At 41.5% G+C, this 15544-nt stretch overlaps 1 protein-coding gene across 4 annotated transcripts in view; it reads right to left on the reverse strand.

The window, feature by feature from the left end:
- Window positions 1–14574, reverse strand: part of TRIM24 (tripartite motif containing 24) — a 96545-nt gene extending 81971 nt beyond the window's left edge. Inside the window, exon 1 of one of the 4 annotated variants that reach the window (XM_021079187.1) lies at window positions 13854–14574. In XM_021079187.1, coding sequence (XP_020934846.1) covers window positions 13854–14217 — 364 coding nt within the window. In that variant the 5' untranslated portion in view covers window positions 14218–14574. The remainder of the gene's footprint in view (window positions 1–13853) is intronic. The other 3 variants (XM_021079186.1, XM_021079188.1, XM_021079189.1) reach the window with 3 other exon arrangements.

Raw genomic sequence — 15544 nt, forward strand, 5'->3', positions numbered from 1 at the left:
GATCATGGACCTAAATATACAATGAAAATTATGAAACTTCAAGGAGAAATCTGTGCTGGTAAAGATTTCTTCAATACAGCGCAAAAGAAAAATTAATGAAAGATAAATTAGACTTCCTCAACATAAGGAACTGGGGACCCTTGGAAAAACTACTAAGGCAGGTATAGAAAAAGTATGAGATGAATCCAGAAACTCTTTGTTTCGCCACGTAAATGCTTAAAAATCCAACGGGGATGTGAAAGGACACAATGTCACCCTGCAGGGACTTCTACTACCCAAGCTACAACAATTCAATTATCAAAATAAACAATGAACGAAACGGGAGTTCCCGAGTTCCCGTCGTGGCGCAGTGGTTAACGAATCCGACTAAGAACCATGAGGTTGCGGGTTCGGTCCCTGCCCTTGCTCAGTGGGTTAACGATCCGGCGTTGCCGTGAGCTGTGGTGTAGGTTGCAGACACGGCTCAGATCCCGCACTGCTGTGGCTCTGGCGTAGGCCTGTGGCTACAGCTCCGATTAGACCCCTAGCCTGGGAACCTCCATATGCCGCGGGAGCGGCCCAAAGAAATAGCAAAAAAAAAAAATAATAATGAACGAAACGGATTATAACAGGTCCAACGAACATTTTCAGAAGCCCATGTTAAATATACACATGGAAAAGGACAATGTCACCAAAAGAGTAAATTATCAACTAATAAGCATAGAATGATATAAAAATCACCATTTTGCAACATTCCAGTAGTAAGTGAAGAAGGCATGAATCAGTGGATGCCCATCTAAGGTTGTGGGGAATGGAATAGTCACAGATCCCAAAAGGTCTCCGGGGAAGTTAATTACTCACAAAGGGGAGATAAAACATCTATGAGGTAGAGAAATCTGGCCGTTTACCACCTTAAACAAATGATCAAAGTCAATGCTAATCATAATGGGACAGAAGGACAGGTCTTGGTTTCCTAATGTAAAGCAATGAAAGGAGACATCAATCGTGCCCCAAATGATGAGTCAGTCTGGATACAATAAGGAGAGAGAAACTACACATTGAGTTTGAAAAAAGTTTAACATAAATAATTGTTAACCACATCAAGAAACTGGGGTAACAAGAACTGGTCAGTAGAAGTAGAGTGGACTCTAAAAGACTATAGGAATAATATAGAAGATATGATATAATGACGTAATAGCCTCTACGGCTGAGAGGGAGTGCCCAAAGAAGAATTTTCCCTCCAGGGCTGATTCCAGACTTTGCTGGAGAAGGCACAGCCACGGCTCACACTGGCGCTCCAGCAGTGCAACTTGCTGGAGATCCACTCTCTGAAACTTACCATCTGTGTCTTGGAGCCCCACAACATCCCATCCACCAAAACAAAAAGAAACCAACAAAACCCCACAGTGCTGAGAAGGCCAATATTGGGACAACTGGAAAAATTTGAATATGGATGATATATTAGACAACAGCGCTATATTAATGTCAAAATTCATGAATTTGTTAATTATACTGTGTTTATATGTGAGATTTGCAAATGTCAAAACTCATCACTGCTACACTGTACATATGTGCAGCTCATGCTGTGTTTAATCTTAGCTCAATAAAGTTTAACTTTTTAAGGAGAACCTATTCTTCAGAGACACACTGAAATATTTGGGGCTGAAGGGTCACAGTATCTGTAACTTACTCTCATATGAGTCAGAAAAAAACAAGTAAGTATGCTAACATAGCAAAATCTGGTATCCCGAGGAAGGGCACACAAGAACAATACTTGCTAAGTTCTTACCTGCGGACTTTATGCTTGAAAATCACTTAGCTGGGTATAGTCTCAACTCACACTTTCTTTCCGTGAAAGCCTTAAAATCTTTACTCCAGTCTTCAGACTCAACAATGATAGATAATAAGATATTTTTTCCATTGTAAGCGATGTAGTCTTTTTGTATAGCGGTCCAAAGTGTATCCTTTTTCTTAAAGAAGACCTAGAACACATTTCAATGGTGACTGTTCTGTTCCAATTTTCCTAGTCACTTTGTTGGCCCTTTCAATATGGATGTTTACATTCCTTTAACAACATTTTCTGAGATTTCAATTGTTTCTTCTGTTGTTCCTTTGTTTTAGGTCTCTTCCGATACTATTATAAATATCCATATATTTATGGGTGTGTGAACGCATCTTCTTGTCACTTTCTCTATAAATTTCTTCTGTTTCTTCTTTGGCTGCGCCCACGGCATGTGGAAGTTCTGAGGCCAGGAATCGAACCTGTGCCATAGCACTGACAACGCCAGATCCTTAACCTGCCAAGCCACCTGAGTCATTTTCTTTTAGATTCCACATATCAGTGATACCATATATTTGTCTTTGTTTGACTTAATTCTCTTAATTAGTATGATAATCTCTAGGTCCATCAATGTTGCTGCAAATGGCATTATTTCGTTTTTTAAGGCTGAATAACATTCCACTGTGTGTGTGTGACACATCCCACTTCCTCATCAAGTCATCTGTCAATGGACAGGTTACTTCCAAGTCTTGGCTATTGTATATAATGCTGCTATGAGCATTTGGGTACATGCATCTTTTCATATTAGAGTTTTTGTCTTCTGGGTATATGCCCAGTAGTGGGACTGGAACCTCAATACTGTTCTGCAGAGTGGCTGCGCCAATTTACATTCCTACCAACAGGATCCAAGAATTCCTTTTTCTCTACACTCTCTCCAGCATTTATTATTTACAGACATCTTTTCTGTCTGTCTGTCTGTCTCTTCAGGGCTGCACCCAGGGCATATGGAAGTTCCCAAGCTAAGGGCTGAATCAGAGCTGTAGCTGCCAGTCAATGCCACAGCCACAGCACACCAGGTCTGAGTGCTACCTGCAACCTATACCAAAGAGCTCACAGTAATGCCAGATCCTTAACCCACTGAGCGAGGTCAGGGTCCAACTTGCATCCTTATGGCTATTAGTCCAGTATGTTACTGCTGAGCCACACAGGAACTTCTCTATAGACTTCTTGATGATGCCCATTCTGACCAGTGTGAAGTGATAGTACCTCATTGTGGTTTGGATTTGCATTTCTCTTATAATTAGTAATGTTGGGCATCTTTTCATGTACTTGTTTGTTGACCTTCTCTGTAGGTCTTCTTTGAAGACATCTGTATATCTTCTTTGGAGAAACATCTATTTAGGTCTTCACATTTTTTCATTGGTTGGTTGTTTTTTCTGATATTGAGCTGCATGAGCTATTTATATATTTTGGAGATGAATCCCTTGCCAGTCATGTCACTTGCAAATACTTTCTCCCATTCCGTAGGTTGTCTTTTATGGCTTCCTTTGCTGTGCAAAAGCTTTTAAGTTTAATTAGATCCCATTTGTTTATTTTTGCTTTTATTTCCATTACTCTAGGAGATGGATCCAGAAAAAATATTGCTGCGATTTATGTCAAAGAGTGCTCTGCTTTCCTCTAGGAGTTTTATAGTATCCAGTCTTCCATTTAGGTCTTTAATCCATTTTGAGTTTATTCTTGTTAGAGAATGTTCTAACTTCATTCTTTTACACATAACTGTCCAGTTTTCCCAACACTACTTACCGAAAAGACCGTCTTTTCTCCACTGTATATTCTTGCTTACTTTGTCATAGCTTAACTGATCATAGGTGTTGGGGGGGGATAACTTTGTATGGCTATTACATGTGCCCTACATCCTATATTTTAGGGACTTTACAAACTGCTGAAATCGAGGGGCTTTTTTGACTGGCATCCATGTGGGAGTTCCCAAGGAATGGACATTAGAGGGTTTTATGGTAGGATCCTGGTAATGGCCTACCATGATCATCAGCCTTCTGACAAGTCATTTTAATTAAAAACAGATGCAAGGAGTTCCCATTGTGTAACTCAGTGGTAATGAATCCAACTAGCATCCAAGAGGATGTTGGTTCCATCCCTGGCCTCACTCAGTGGGTCAAGGATCCAGCGTTGCCATGAGCTGTGGCAGAGGCGGCAGATGTGGCTCAGATCTGGCATTACCGTGGCTGTGACGTAGGCCAGAAGCTACAGTTCTGATTCGACCACATGTGCAGCCCTAAAAAGGAAAAAAACAGAAAACCCAAAAAACAAAAAAAACCCACAGATGTGAAAGTCCATAAACTTATTGAAAAAGCACATGTAAGGAGTTCCCATCGTGGCACAGCAGAAATGAATCTGACTAGGAACCTTGAGGTTGTGGGTTGGATCCCTGATCTCGCTCAGTGGGTTAGGGACCCAGCATTGCTGTGAGCTGTAGTGTAGGTTGCAGACACGGCTCGGAACTCATGTTCCTGTGGCTCTGGTGTAGGCCAGCGGCTACAGCTCGGATGAGACCCTAGCCTGGGAACCTCCATGTGCCATGAGTACAGCCCTTGTAAAAAAAAAAAAAAAAAAAAAAAAAAAAAAAAAAAAAAAAGCGCATGTAAACTGTGCTACCATTCGTGGAAGGAAAAAAACACACAATACTGTCTCAGTATAAAAATCCCATCACCTCCAGGGCAGCTGTATATAGTTGTTGTTTTGTTTTGTTGGTGGTTTTCTTTTGTGAAGGAAGTGCTAGGTTCCACTCTACCAGGGCTCTCACAGCACAATTAAGCTGGATGGGCAAGTGAGGGGAGACGCATTCAGATAGAGCCCAGGGACTGCCTACTTTAAGAGGGCAGACAAGGATTGGATGCACTCCATTTGCTAATCCATGTATTCCTTTGGTGCGATACATGCCAAGAGGGTGCTTATTCTAACTCACACGAAGGTACCTACTGGACTTGCAGCAGCCCTGACTCCTTCCCCGGGGTACTTCATCGACATTATGGGCAATGCGGCTGTCTGACATGCTGATTCATGGGACCATGACAATCTACGCACCAAGTACTTTGGAGTTTAATTTATGCAAAGAAGTTGTAATGTGTTCTCTCACTTCAACAGATTACATTTTATCTCATAATGTGGCACATACCCCATTCTGGAAACTACGGGTCCAGCATGTACTTGAAAATGCAAAAGTAAAATCTGATAAAGAGGTCAAGGTTAGAGGAAGATTTAAATTGATGTGGTTGCTAAGAAAAATTAAGGGAACAAAGCTGTCTAATTACCCATACCCGAATATATGAAAAAGGTGCCATGTGATTGAAAAATGACTTTCTGACATCGACTTTCCACCAGGACAGTGTAACTAGTACCAAGAGAAGCCTGCCGGACATAAACTACTATATGTAACTTGGAAGGACATATGAGGGTAACTGTTTTTAGGCACTGGACAAGAGAAATGCAAGCCAGTGATGCCCGAAAAAAGGGAAACTTAGGAAGTGAGTCCCTATAATGAAACACCTTGATTCTCTCCTAGGAACTAGTTCCTGACTGTGGTGCAAGGAGAACCTCAGCAGAACACAGCTTAGGAACCAGAGGAGAATTTGGGGCTGTGAAACAGATATGCACTGGGGAGATGGGAGCTGCAGAGAGGAAGGGTGCCAGTGGTCTATAGGGTTCCTCCAAATCCTTGGCTGACAGTTACCACACATGTGCAAAGCGAGACTTAAGCACCTTTACCAGACTGCAGCTGCTGAGGGATTGAGAGAAGAGCCAAAATACTAGAGGCCCAGCAGGAACAAAGAGAGAACAAATGAAAAGATGGCAGTCTTAAACTGGACCATACTCATAATTACTTAAAATGTGAATTAATTAAAAATGTAAACAATTAAAAGAAAAATTTTACAACTTGGATAAAAAAAGCAAGATACAACCACGACCTTATACTACCTACAAGAGATAGACTTTAAATATAAATGTTAAAAGTAAAAAGTGAAAACAGACCATTTATACATAACGATAAGAAAATGGGTAGCTACATGAACACAAGGCAGTGTAGACTTCATAAGACAGTATCATGAAAGATAAAGAAGAATACTTCAGAGTGTTAAAAAGGGCAAGCAATTCATCAGTTAACACTTCAAAATACCTATTCCAGAAACTGGATTAAAAGAATAAAGAGAGGAGTCAGCAATCATGACTGAAGATTTTAACATTCGTCTTTCCCTAACTAATAGAACAAGCAGACAGAAACAAACAAAAAAACCTAACCGAAAAAAAACAAAAATCAGTAATATAATTTTTTACAGCACTATCAACCAACCTGACCTAATTCAAATTTATAAAACACTACTCCTAACTGTAGAATCTAAATTCAAGTGCACATTCACCAAAATAAATGATATGCTAGAACACAGAATGTCTTAAAAAACTTCAAAAATGTCAATCTCATAGGGATTTTTTTTTTTTAAACTACAATGAAATATGTTACCTAGAAAACCCCCAATTTACCTATAAATTAACATATTTCTAAGCAACCCTTTGGTCATAGAGGAAATCACAAGAGAAATTTTAAAACTTTTTAAGGGAATGTTAATAAAAACAACAGAAAATTGTTTGAGGTGGCTAACACATGCTTAGAGAAAAAGATTATATCTTTAAAGCAAAGACAAACAATAAATAAAATTAACAAAGCCAAAAGTTTGTTGATAAGCCTTAGTATTAGTAACCAAGGAAAAGAGTAAACATGAATTACACAAAGAAAAGAAGAGGGGAGATCATTTAGCTTCTGAAACACTAAAAGGATAAGGGAATGCTGTGAACAAATTCATGCCGATAAATGCACCAATTAGCTGAAACATTTAATTTTCTTCTATTTACCAAAATGGATTTGAGAAGAAATAGAAAATCTGAACAGCCCTATTCAATGGTGTCTATTCAAGATACTCTATTCTTAATCAGAAACCTTCCCATTAACGAAAACTCCAAGCTCAGATGGAGTCACTGGTGAGTTCTGTTAAATGTTTAAGGAAAAATTAAATACTAATTTTACAGGAGTTCCCGTCGTGGCGCAGTGGTTAACGAATCCGACTAGGAACCATGAGGTTGCGGGTTCAGTCCCTGCCTTCGCTCAGTGGGTTAACGATCCGGCGTTGCCGTGAGCTGTGGTGTAGGTTGCAGACGCGGCTCGGATCCCGCGTTGCTGTGGCTGTGATGTAGGCCGGCGGCTACAGCTCCGATTCAACCCCTAGCCTGGGAACCTCCATATGCCGCGGGAGCGGCCCAAGAAATAGCAACAACAACAACAACAAAAAAAAAAAAAAAATACTAATTTTACAGAAACTCTTCCAGAAAACAGAAGGCCTCACACCACATTTTGAGGTCAGTGTTACCTTGATACCAAAATCAGATAAAAACACAAGCAAACCATACCACTCCTGAACATAAAAGAAAAAAAAAAATCCTTAAAATACTAGCAATTCAAATTCAGAAGTGCAAAGAAAGGATAATGTATCATGACAAGTGGGGTACATCCCAAGAATGCCAGATTAGTTTAATATCTAAAAAAATCAATGTAATTCACCACATTAACAGGGGAAAAAAAGGGAAAACTATATCACCATTTTAATATATATAGAAAATGCATTTGACCAAATTCATCATTCATTCATGATAAAAACCCTCAGTACACTTGGAATAAAAGGCAACCTCTTAATCTTGATAATGGGCATTTATAAGAAAAAACACAGAGCTAACCTATTAAAGGTGAGTGAAGGAACGTTTTAAGATCAAGAATAAGAAAAAAGGACATCATCTTTCATTTAATACTGAAATTCAAACCTCTATTCAACACGGTACTGGAAGTCCTAGCTAGTACATACAATCAGGGAGGAAAACATCATAAATTATAAAGGATGAAGAGAGAGAAGTAAAACTGCATAGCAACATGATAGTCTATGTAGAAAATCCTAAGCAATCTATCAAAAACTGCTAGATTTAATAACTGAATTTAGCAAGATAACAGAATGCAATCAATATACAAAACCCAACTGTATTTCAATATACTAGCAACAATTAAATGGAAATGAAAAATTTTAAATATCCTCACTTTCAATACTGTGAAAGAACATTATCATAAAATATTTTAGAATAACCTTCACAAAAATTGTGCAAGACCACTACAATAAGAGTACTAAAAGAAATTAAAGAACTAAAACTAAATGGGAAATAAAACATGTTCATGGCTAGGAAGAGTCATATCTTTAGGATCAATCTCCCCAAATTGCTATCTAGATTCAATGCAAGTCCAATCAAGTTTATAGCAGATTTTGGTATAGAAACTGATAAGCCAATTCCAAAACTTTTAAATAAATGCGATGACTTTAAAGAGCCAAAACAATTTTGAAAAAGAACACAACTGTCAAATTTCAAAATCTGCTTAAAAAGCTATAATAAAAAAAAATTATTAGTACTGAATGGATAGATCAATAGAACAAACATAGAAATGGGACTATACATACAGTTCAACTTTTTACAAAAATGCCGAAGTAATATAATTTGGACAGTACTCTTTACAATAAATGGTGCTTTAACATATAGTTTTAACATATAGTTTTGAACTTCACCCTTACCTCACACAAAAATTACCCAAACTATATTACAGATCTAAATATAAAAGCTAAAACTATAAAAGTCCTGAAAGAAAAGACAGGAGAAAAGTCTTAGTAAGCTTGGAATAGTCCCAGAATTGTTAAAACACAAAAATCACTTAACTGTAAAAGAAAAAGAACTTAAAAACTATACAACCAAAATGTTAAACTTCAGCCTTTCGAGACACCATCAATAAGAAAATAAACAGACAAGCAAAAGGAGTGGAAAAATACCTGCAATATATGTATGCAACAAGGGCCAAGAGACCTGATATACATAAACAACTTTTAGGCCAAACCACCTCATTTTTCAAAACTACAAAAGCCTTAAGCTGAAATTTTACCAAAAATATGTTAAGAATAGCCAAAGTACAGGAAAAGTGCTCATTATTATTCATCAGGGAAATGAAAATTAAAACTATGAGATTCTCCTTCAAGCATATTAAAATGGCTAAAATCAAAGACTAACACTAACCAAGTAGGTGAGGATGAGAACCAGCTGGAACTCTTACCCACTGCTGGAGGGAATGCAAAATGGAAAAAACCCAGGTAAAAATCACATTTATGATGCAAACAAAGGACTTCCAATTCTAAGTATTTACCCAAGGAAACGAAAACAGTCAGGTAAAGACTTGTCTATAAATATTTATAACAGTTTTATTCATATCATCCCCAAACTGAAATTAATAGTAATTTCCATCAACAGGTGAACTTATATAGAAAACTGTATTGTTGCTTTTGCAGCAATAAAAAAACCCTGGCAGCGCAGAGAGACAAGGGACTAGGTTTATTCAGCATACTCGGAGGAGTCCGCCTCCAGGTCTTTGCTCTGGGTAGCTTTTATACAATACAAACTTCCCGGTCTTGTTTTTCCCCCAGCAAGCAGTTGGGTCCCCCACCCCTTCCTTTCGCCACCTTGGATAACGTTCCTGCCTAAGAAGCTGAGTAAACAAGATTAGGAAAAACAAAACTGATAAGCAATGCTTGGAGCAAGGCTAGCAGAGCTGCTAGCAAGGACATAAGGCACACAGTCACTACAAGATGACAGGAAGGATGGTATGGGGCAAGCAAAGCAGCTGTCGGGCACTAGCTGCCTCCTGGGCAGGGGACGTTCTCTAGTTAAAACTCTCACTTTGGTTATGTGTATAAAAGTGACACTAGATGGGAGTTCCTGGTATGGTTCAGCGGTTAAGGAACTGCACTAGCATCCATGTGAAGGCAGGTTTGATCCCTGGCTCACTCAATGGGTTAAGGATCCGGTGTGGCCCTGAGATATGGTGTAGGGCGCAGACCCAGCTTGGATCATTGGATCCCTGGGAACATACTATTAATCTTTTGTCATTACACCTTGCAGTCATAAGGTGATTAGTACTTTTTTGCCAATAACCAAAAGAAATTAGCTTCCAGAATTGATAGTCACATCTTATAAACTGCGAGTTAAAAAAAAAAAAAAAAAAAAAAAAAAGGAGTTCCTGTTGCAGCTCACTGATAACACAACTAGTATCCAAGAGGATATGGGTTCAATCCCTGGCCCTGATCCTGCATTGCCTTGAGCTGCAGTGTAAGTGACAGAGGCAGCTTGGATCTGCCCCTGCTAGGCTGCAGCTCAGATTCAGCCCCTAGCTTGGGAACTTCCATATGCCACAGGTACAGCCCTTAGACAAACAAACAAAGCAAACAAAGACAACTGATGGCCTTATGTTTTACTCTCCCCTGGACAACTAATGTGACCTCTTTCCAAGTATGCTCTCAGTATTCTTTAAAAATAGCTCTTAGAGTTTGCTACTCTGCTGAACAGTACATCCACACCACAAAACATTGCACAACATTGTAACATTTCTCCAAGATCAGCTGTCTCTTGACTTCATGTACCACTTTACACCTAAAGAAAATGTTTTCTAAACTCTTCCCTCTTTCCTGGACTTAACTGCATATTAAGAAAAGGACAGTCAGAACTACTTAGTCAACCAACTTTAGCCTGTGGTCATGCACCTTCATTCCTACCAACTGGTAGACGTACAAAATGACAGTTTAAACCAATGTTCTCAATGGAGGCTTGGTGGCTAGTGTAACTGTGTCTAAGCATTTATAAAGATTTTTGTTGTTGTTGTTATAAATTAGCTTTGTTTCTTTTTTAAAACAAAGCATAATATATAATTTCTGTAAAAAAAAAAAAAAAAAAAAAGGTGTTCTAGAAAGGACTTAAATTTATACAAAGTTCATTTAGGATAACAAAGGGAGTGCCACAAAGTATTTAACAGAGATGAAAACTGGGTCTGATGGTGCCGAGAACACTATACCTTGACTTTTGGCCTTAATTTTCTAAAGGAGGTTTGATCAGTTGTACATTGGAATGTGATACTGCTTAAACTAAAAAAAAAGAAAAAAGAAAAAAACACTAGGGATTAAGATTATACTCCGGAACTCTAAAACTGTGACAAACTGGGTTCTCTAGGGAGAGGCCTAGAAATCTAGATTTTTTACAAGTTTACCAGGTGATGCTAGTAGAGCTAAAGTTTGAAAACCCATACCTGAAAAAGTTTAAGTGCAACATAAATAGTTTAAAAAAACTTTTGTTTGGCCTACTGAATGGGTCTATATTATGCATGTATTTTTAATCACATGTCAATATCTAATACTAGAGAAATTCTATACAAAATCCAGACTTTAGACTCCTTGTTAAAACTAAAAAGCTCCTCCACCCCTGGCCCTGCACCATCACTCAACAATATACTGGAGCTAAGCAGAGGCTGCCCCCTTTCCTTTCCATCTCCACCATTCCCCATTATTTTATCCCAGGCTCAACAGGTCTCTTTCCTAATTACTTAACTCCTGAAGGTACTGTAGTTTGACCTCTGTCGCCCATACCCATGAGTTCATCAGGAGAATGAAGAACAAAGATAATCAAACGAACTCTTCTTTTTTTTTACAATTGATCCTTGAACAAGTCAGGGGGTTAGGAACGCCAACTTTTCCACAGCTGGAAACTTGAATATAACTTCCTATCGCCAGTTCCACCTCTTGGGATTCAACCACTGCAAAACTACTGCAGTATTTACTACTGAAAGTAATCTGTGCAGAAGTGCACCTTTGCAGTTCAAACTCTTGTTCCAAGGGACAAATGCAGTTCTGAAATATACTGTCTAAACTTTGGCTACAGCTAGTATTACAATGTTTGTAAAGAGAGAGGAAGAGAAAAAACACCCAAGTCATTAAGTCTCAGGATGGCATTTTTAATTGAATGACGAGAACCCAAACTTTTTTAGAAGTGCTTTCCAGAACTCTTGCTCACTATGCAAACCCAAAAATAAAAATATCTAGAGACTGGAACATTTTGAGAACTCTAGAATTGCAAACTTGCCTCAGAACTGATGATCAGAGAGTTCTTATTACCCGTGTTCTCATGCATTCACATCTTAAAAGTCATGGCCTGGAACATGATAAATCTTAATTCTAGAATTATGCAAAATTCAGATCCTAATCAGATACTGGCCTGTTTAAACAGCTAAAATGCAAATAAAAGAAACCTTTTAAAATGTCTAAAAATTAAGAACTAAAATCTAAGGAGTTCCCATTTTGGGTCAGCAGATTCAGTCCCTGTTGTTGTCTCCGTGAGGATGCAGATTCAATCCCTGGCCTCCCTCTGTGGGTTAAGGATCTGATATTGCTGCAAGCTGTGGCAAAGGTCACAGCTGCAGCTTCCATTTAACCACTACCCTGGAAAATTCCATATGCTGCCATAAAAACAAACACACACACACAATTAAAATTTAAGTTTCACCTGTACTATCTTTCCAACATGTGGGCCATGTCAGAGCAAACTAGTGTGAAGGATCTGACAGTTTTACCCTACTTGCAAGCTAACAAAGTAGTTTCCCATCCATGCTGGTAGAAGACACAAGACTCCTGGGTCAGAGACAAAGAGCAGTTAATTACTTCCAGTAATAAGCCAAAGTGTCAAGGTTCCTGCACTGGTTCCCACAGCAACAGTTCCCACCTGGTAAGGTGAAGAGGGCCAGGTAACATGTGCACCCACAATAGGTTGTGTTCAAGAGAGGAAACCTAAGCTTAGGGAACCCTCATCTTTTATGATGGGCAATAAGCATGCCTGCCTTTTACTACAAAAGGAGACATTTTTCTTTATTATACTGGACCATATGCATGCCTGCTCTTGGCTCTGGTAAAAGACATTTTTCTCCATCTTCCAAGGCTGTTCCTTCTACAAGCATCCTTCAAAAACAGAAACAAAGGGGAGTCAGCACCTCCCCTAGCAAGACTCCCCTAGCAAGACCCACGGAAAACTGTCTTCCTCAAACTAGATTCTTTTCCTAACAAATAATTAAATCAAAAGTCTAACACTAAAATCTATTTTAGGCATCAATTTCATATGTTCTTTGACCTAGCTCAATTACTTATTAGCTTTTTATCTCGAATTAAATAAACTAGTCACTTTTAAAAAGGCAGTATATATTAAAAATGAATTAGTTACCTTGTATTTTTAAAAGGAAGGGCTCAAATATTTGCAATATGAACATTTAAAAACCTCAATTACTCTGCTAGAAACAATTTACCGTACTTACTTTAAGTGTTCATGTTAGCAATGGGAGCTACCTGTCAAAAGTCTCATTATACAGTAACAAACACCACAAAGAGAACAGTAACTTCAACATTTCCAGGTGCTGTCTACAAAATACAAGAAAATACTGCACCCCAAATCACTTTGTTCTATTTCTCTTTACCATTTACTGTCTTAAAATAAAATCTCCGACAGAGGACAACAAAACATCGTCTCTCAGTTCCTTTGTCCCCATCAGAGACGAGAGAATTGGGGGCTCATTAAGGAAAATAACCCAAAACATTCAAGACAAAAAATAGACGGCATCCGATGTGTAATCAATCATCAAAGAAAGTCACTATCACTTCATCTTCATCCCTTCCTTTCCCCCCTCCGGCTCAAATAACGTGGGTATATACGAGATGATTAGGATCATATGGACCTGGACAAAGCTTTGGGGAGGCCAAGGGTAGCAGTTAACTAGATGCAGTCGGCAAGGGACCCGACAAACAGTCTGCAGCAGACTCCGACAGGGGTTTTCAAAAGTGCGGGTCGCACCAGCCAGGCACCCCGGGAGGAGAAAGCTGGGGAGCAGGAGCAGCAGAAGCAGCAGCAGCGCTGGAGTCCGCGGCGCCGGTGGAAGTTGCTCACGGGGCGCGCGGCACGCCGCAGAGCGCGCGGGCCCTCCATGTCACCGCCGCCAGCACAGACCCTCTCCGCCCCTCCCCCGCCGCGCACCCCGAGCGGCGGCGACATGACAGCGGGTCGCCGCGACGCACCGGGGCGCCGGCCTCCCGGGGTCCCTCCCCGCGTTCCCCAGCCCCCCGCCTCCGCGGCCGGCTCTCACCTTGGGTAGCGAACGGCGAGGAGCCGCTGACCGGCGAGCCGGGGGCGGGGACCGGCGGCGGGGTCTCGCCGGAGCCCAGCATGGGCGCGGGCAGCATGAGGTAGCGCTGGGGCGCGGGCAGACAGCGCTGGCAGAACGAGTGCAGGCAGGGCAGCAGCTTGGGCGCCCGGCTCTGGATGTTCTGGTGGCACACGGCGCAAGTGTCCAACAGGTTGAGCCGGGCCGCCTCGCTTCCGCGCTCCGAGTCGGGGCCCTGCCGACTCTCGGCCTCGTTCTCCCCGCTCGGCGCAGCCGAGGGCCCCCCGGCGGCCGCCACCGAAGCCGCTGCGGCCGCCGTCGCCGCCTTCTCCACAGCCACCTCCATTGTCCTGCCCCCGCCGCCGCCGCCGCCGCCGCCGCCGGGAAAGGAGGAGCGCGGTCTCTGCCCACCGCCCCCGACGACCTCCTCCTCCACCGCCTCCTCCTCCTCCTCCTCCCAGGCCGCTAGGGTGACCCGCAGGAGAGGGAGGGAGGGAGGGAGGCCCGGGCCAAGGAAGCCTTCTCAGGCCCCAGGGATCCGCCTCCCGGGTGGCGCGGCCGGAAGAAGGGGATCTGTCAGCGGGGACTGCTCCTCGCACCGGGGAGGCTGCGCCCCATCCGCTTCGCCAACCGCCGCGGCGCTCGTCGAATCCGCCCAGCCCGCCCTCGCCTCCCCGCCTTTCTTTCGGGCCCCCTGGCCCACCTCAGGCCCCGCCCCCTCCCTCCCTCTCCCAGCAACCGAGACGTCGGCGAGCAGCGCGCCACCCAATAGCCGCCGCGCCTGGCCGGGGGGCGGGGCCTTCCCAAGCCCGCGAGGCTCCGACAGCCGCGGCGGGAGGCTAGGAGGTGGGAGGGCTCTTGCCCAGCCCCTCCCCCCAACTCCTGGAACCACGGCCTCTGATTGGGCCTTTGTGTGTGTTTAGCTCCTCTGAAAAGATTAAGGGCTCATTTGTTAACGATCAACCACCTAATTCGGTCCGCCTGTGTTAGCCCCACCTATGGGGCGGAGCTTCACTTTGTCTACCGACGCTTTTAATTAAGTAACTGCTTCGAAAACTCCCGTTCTGCTACTGAAGATGGGCTCCTGTAGGGGAAGTAAATATGTTGGGAGAGTCGAAGTGGAGATTGTGAAGAGCAAACAAGGAAAAAATTTTAAAAATGGAAAAATGTTGCGTAAAAAAGATATTGTGCAGGCAGCATATATTTTGCCACATGAATTGAGTATGATGAATTATGAGCATGAATTGTTAAGAGGGGAAGTTCTCTTGCAAGTCGGGAAATTTTAAAGGATTTCCCCAATGAAAAAGGTGAAATCAATTTTTAAAGTCAGTGATTTGCTTTTCAAGTGAATAAACATGGTTTATTCTCCAAAGAATTAATACATAAAGACTGTTCAAAAGTGGTTTTTTTTATTACAAGGAATAAAAATAAATGTTAATACTAATGTCCAAATAATTCTAAAATATTCTTTTCCAGCCACCCACCCGAAGCCCTCCCTCCCAACACACACACACACACACACACACACACACACACACATTTTAGAAGTCGCACACATTTTTCACTCTAAAGTGGCTAAGCTTTTAAGGATTTTGAAGTATAGAAACAGGGTGGGAGAAACAAAGCTTTTGAACACAATTATGGGAAAAAAATTATATGGAAGTGCCATTTTT

The sequence above is a fragment of the Sus scrofa genome, chromosome 18, assembly GCF_000003025.6.
Source record: "Sus scrofa isolate TJ Tabasco breed Duroc chromosome 18, Sscrofa11.1, whole genome shotgun sequence".
In the NCBI taxonomy this organism is placed as follows: Eukaryota; Metazoa; Chordata; class Mammalia; order Artiodactyla; family Suidae; genus Sus; species Sus scrofa.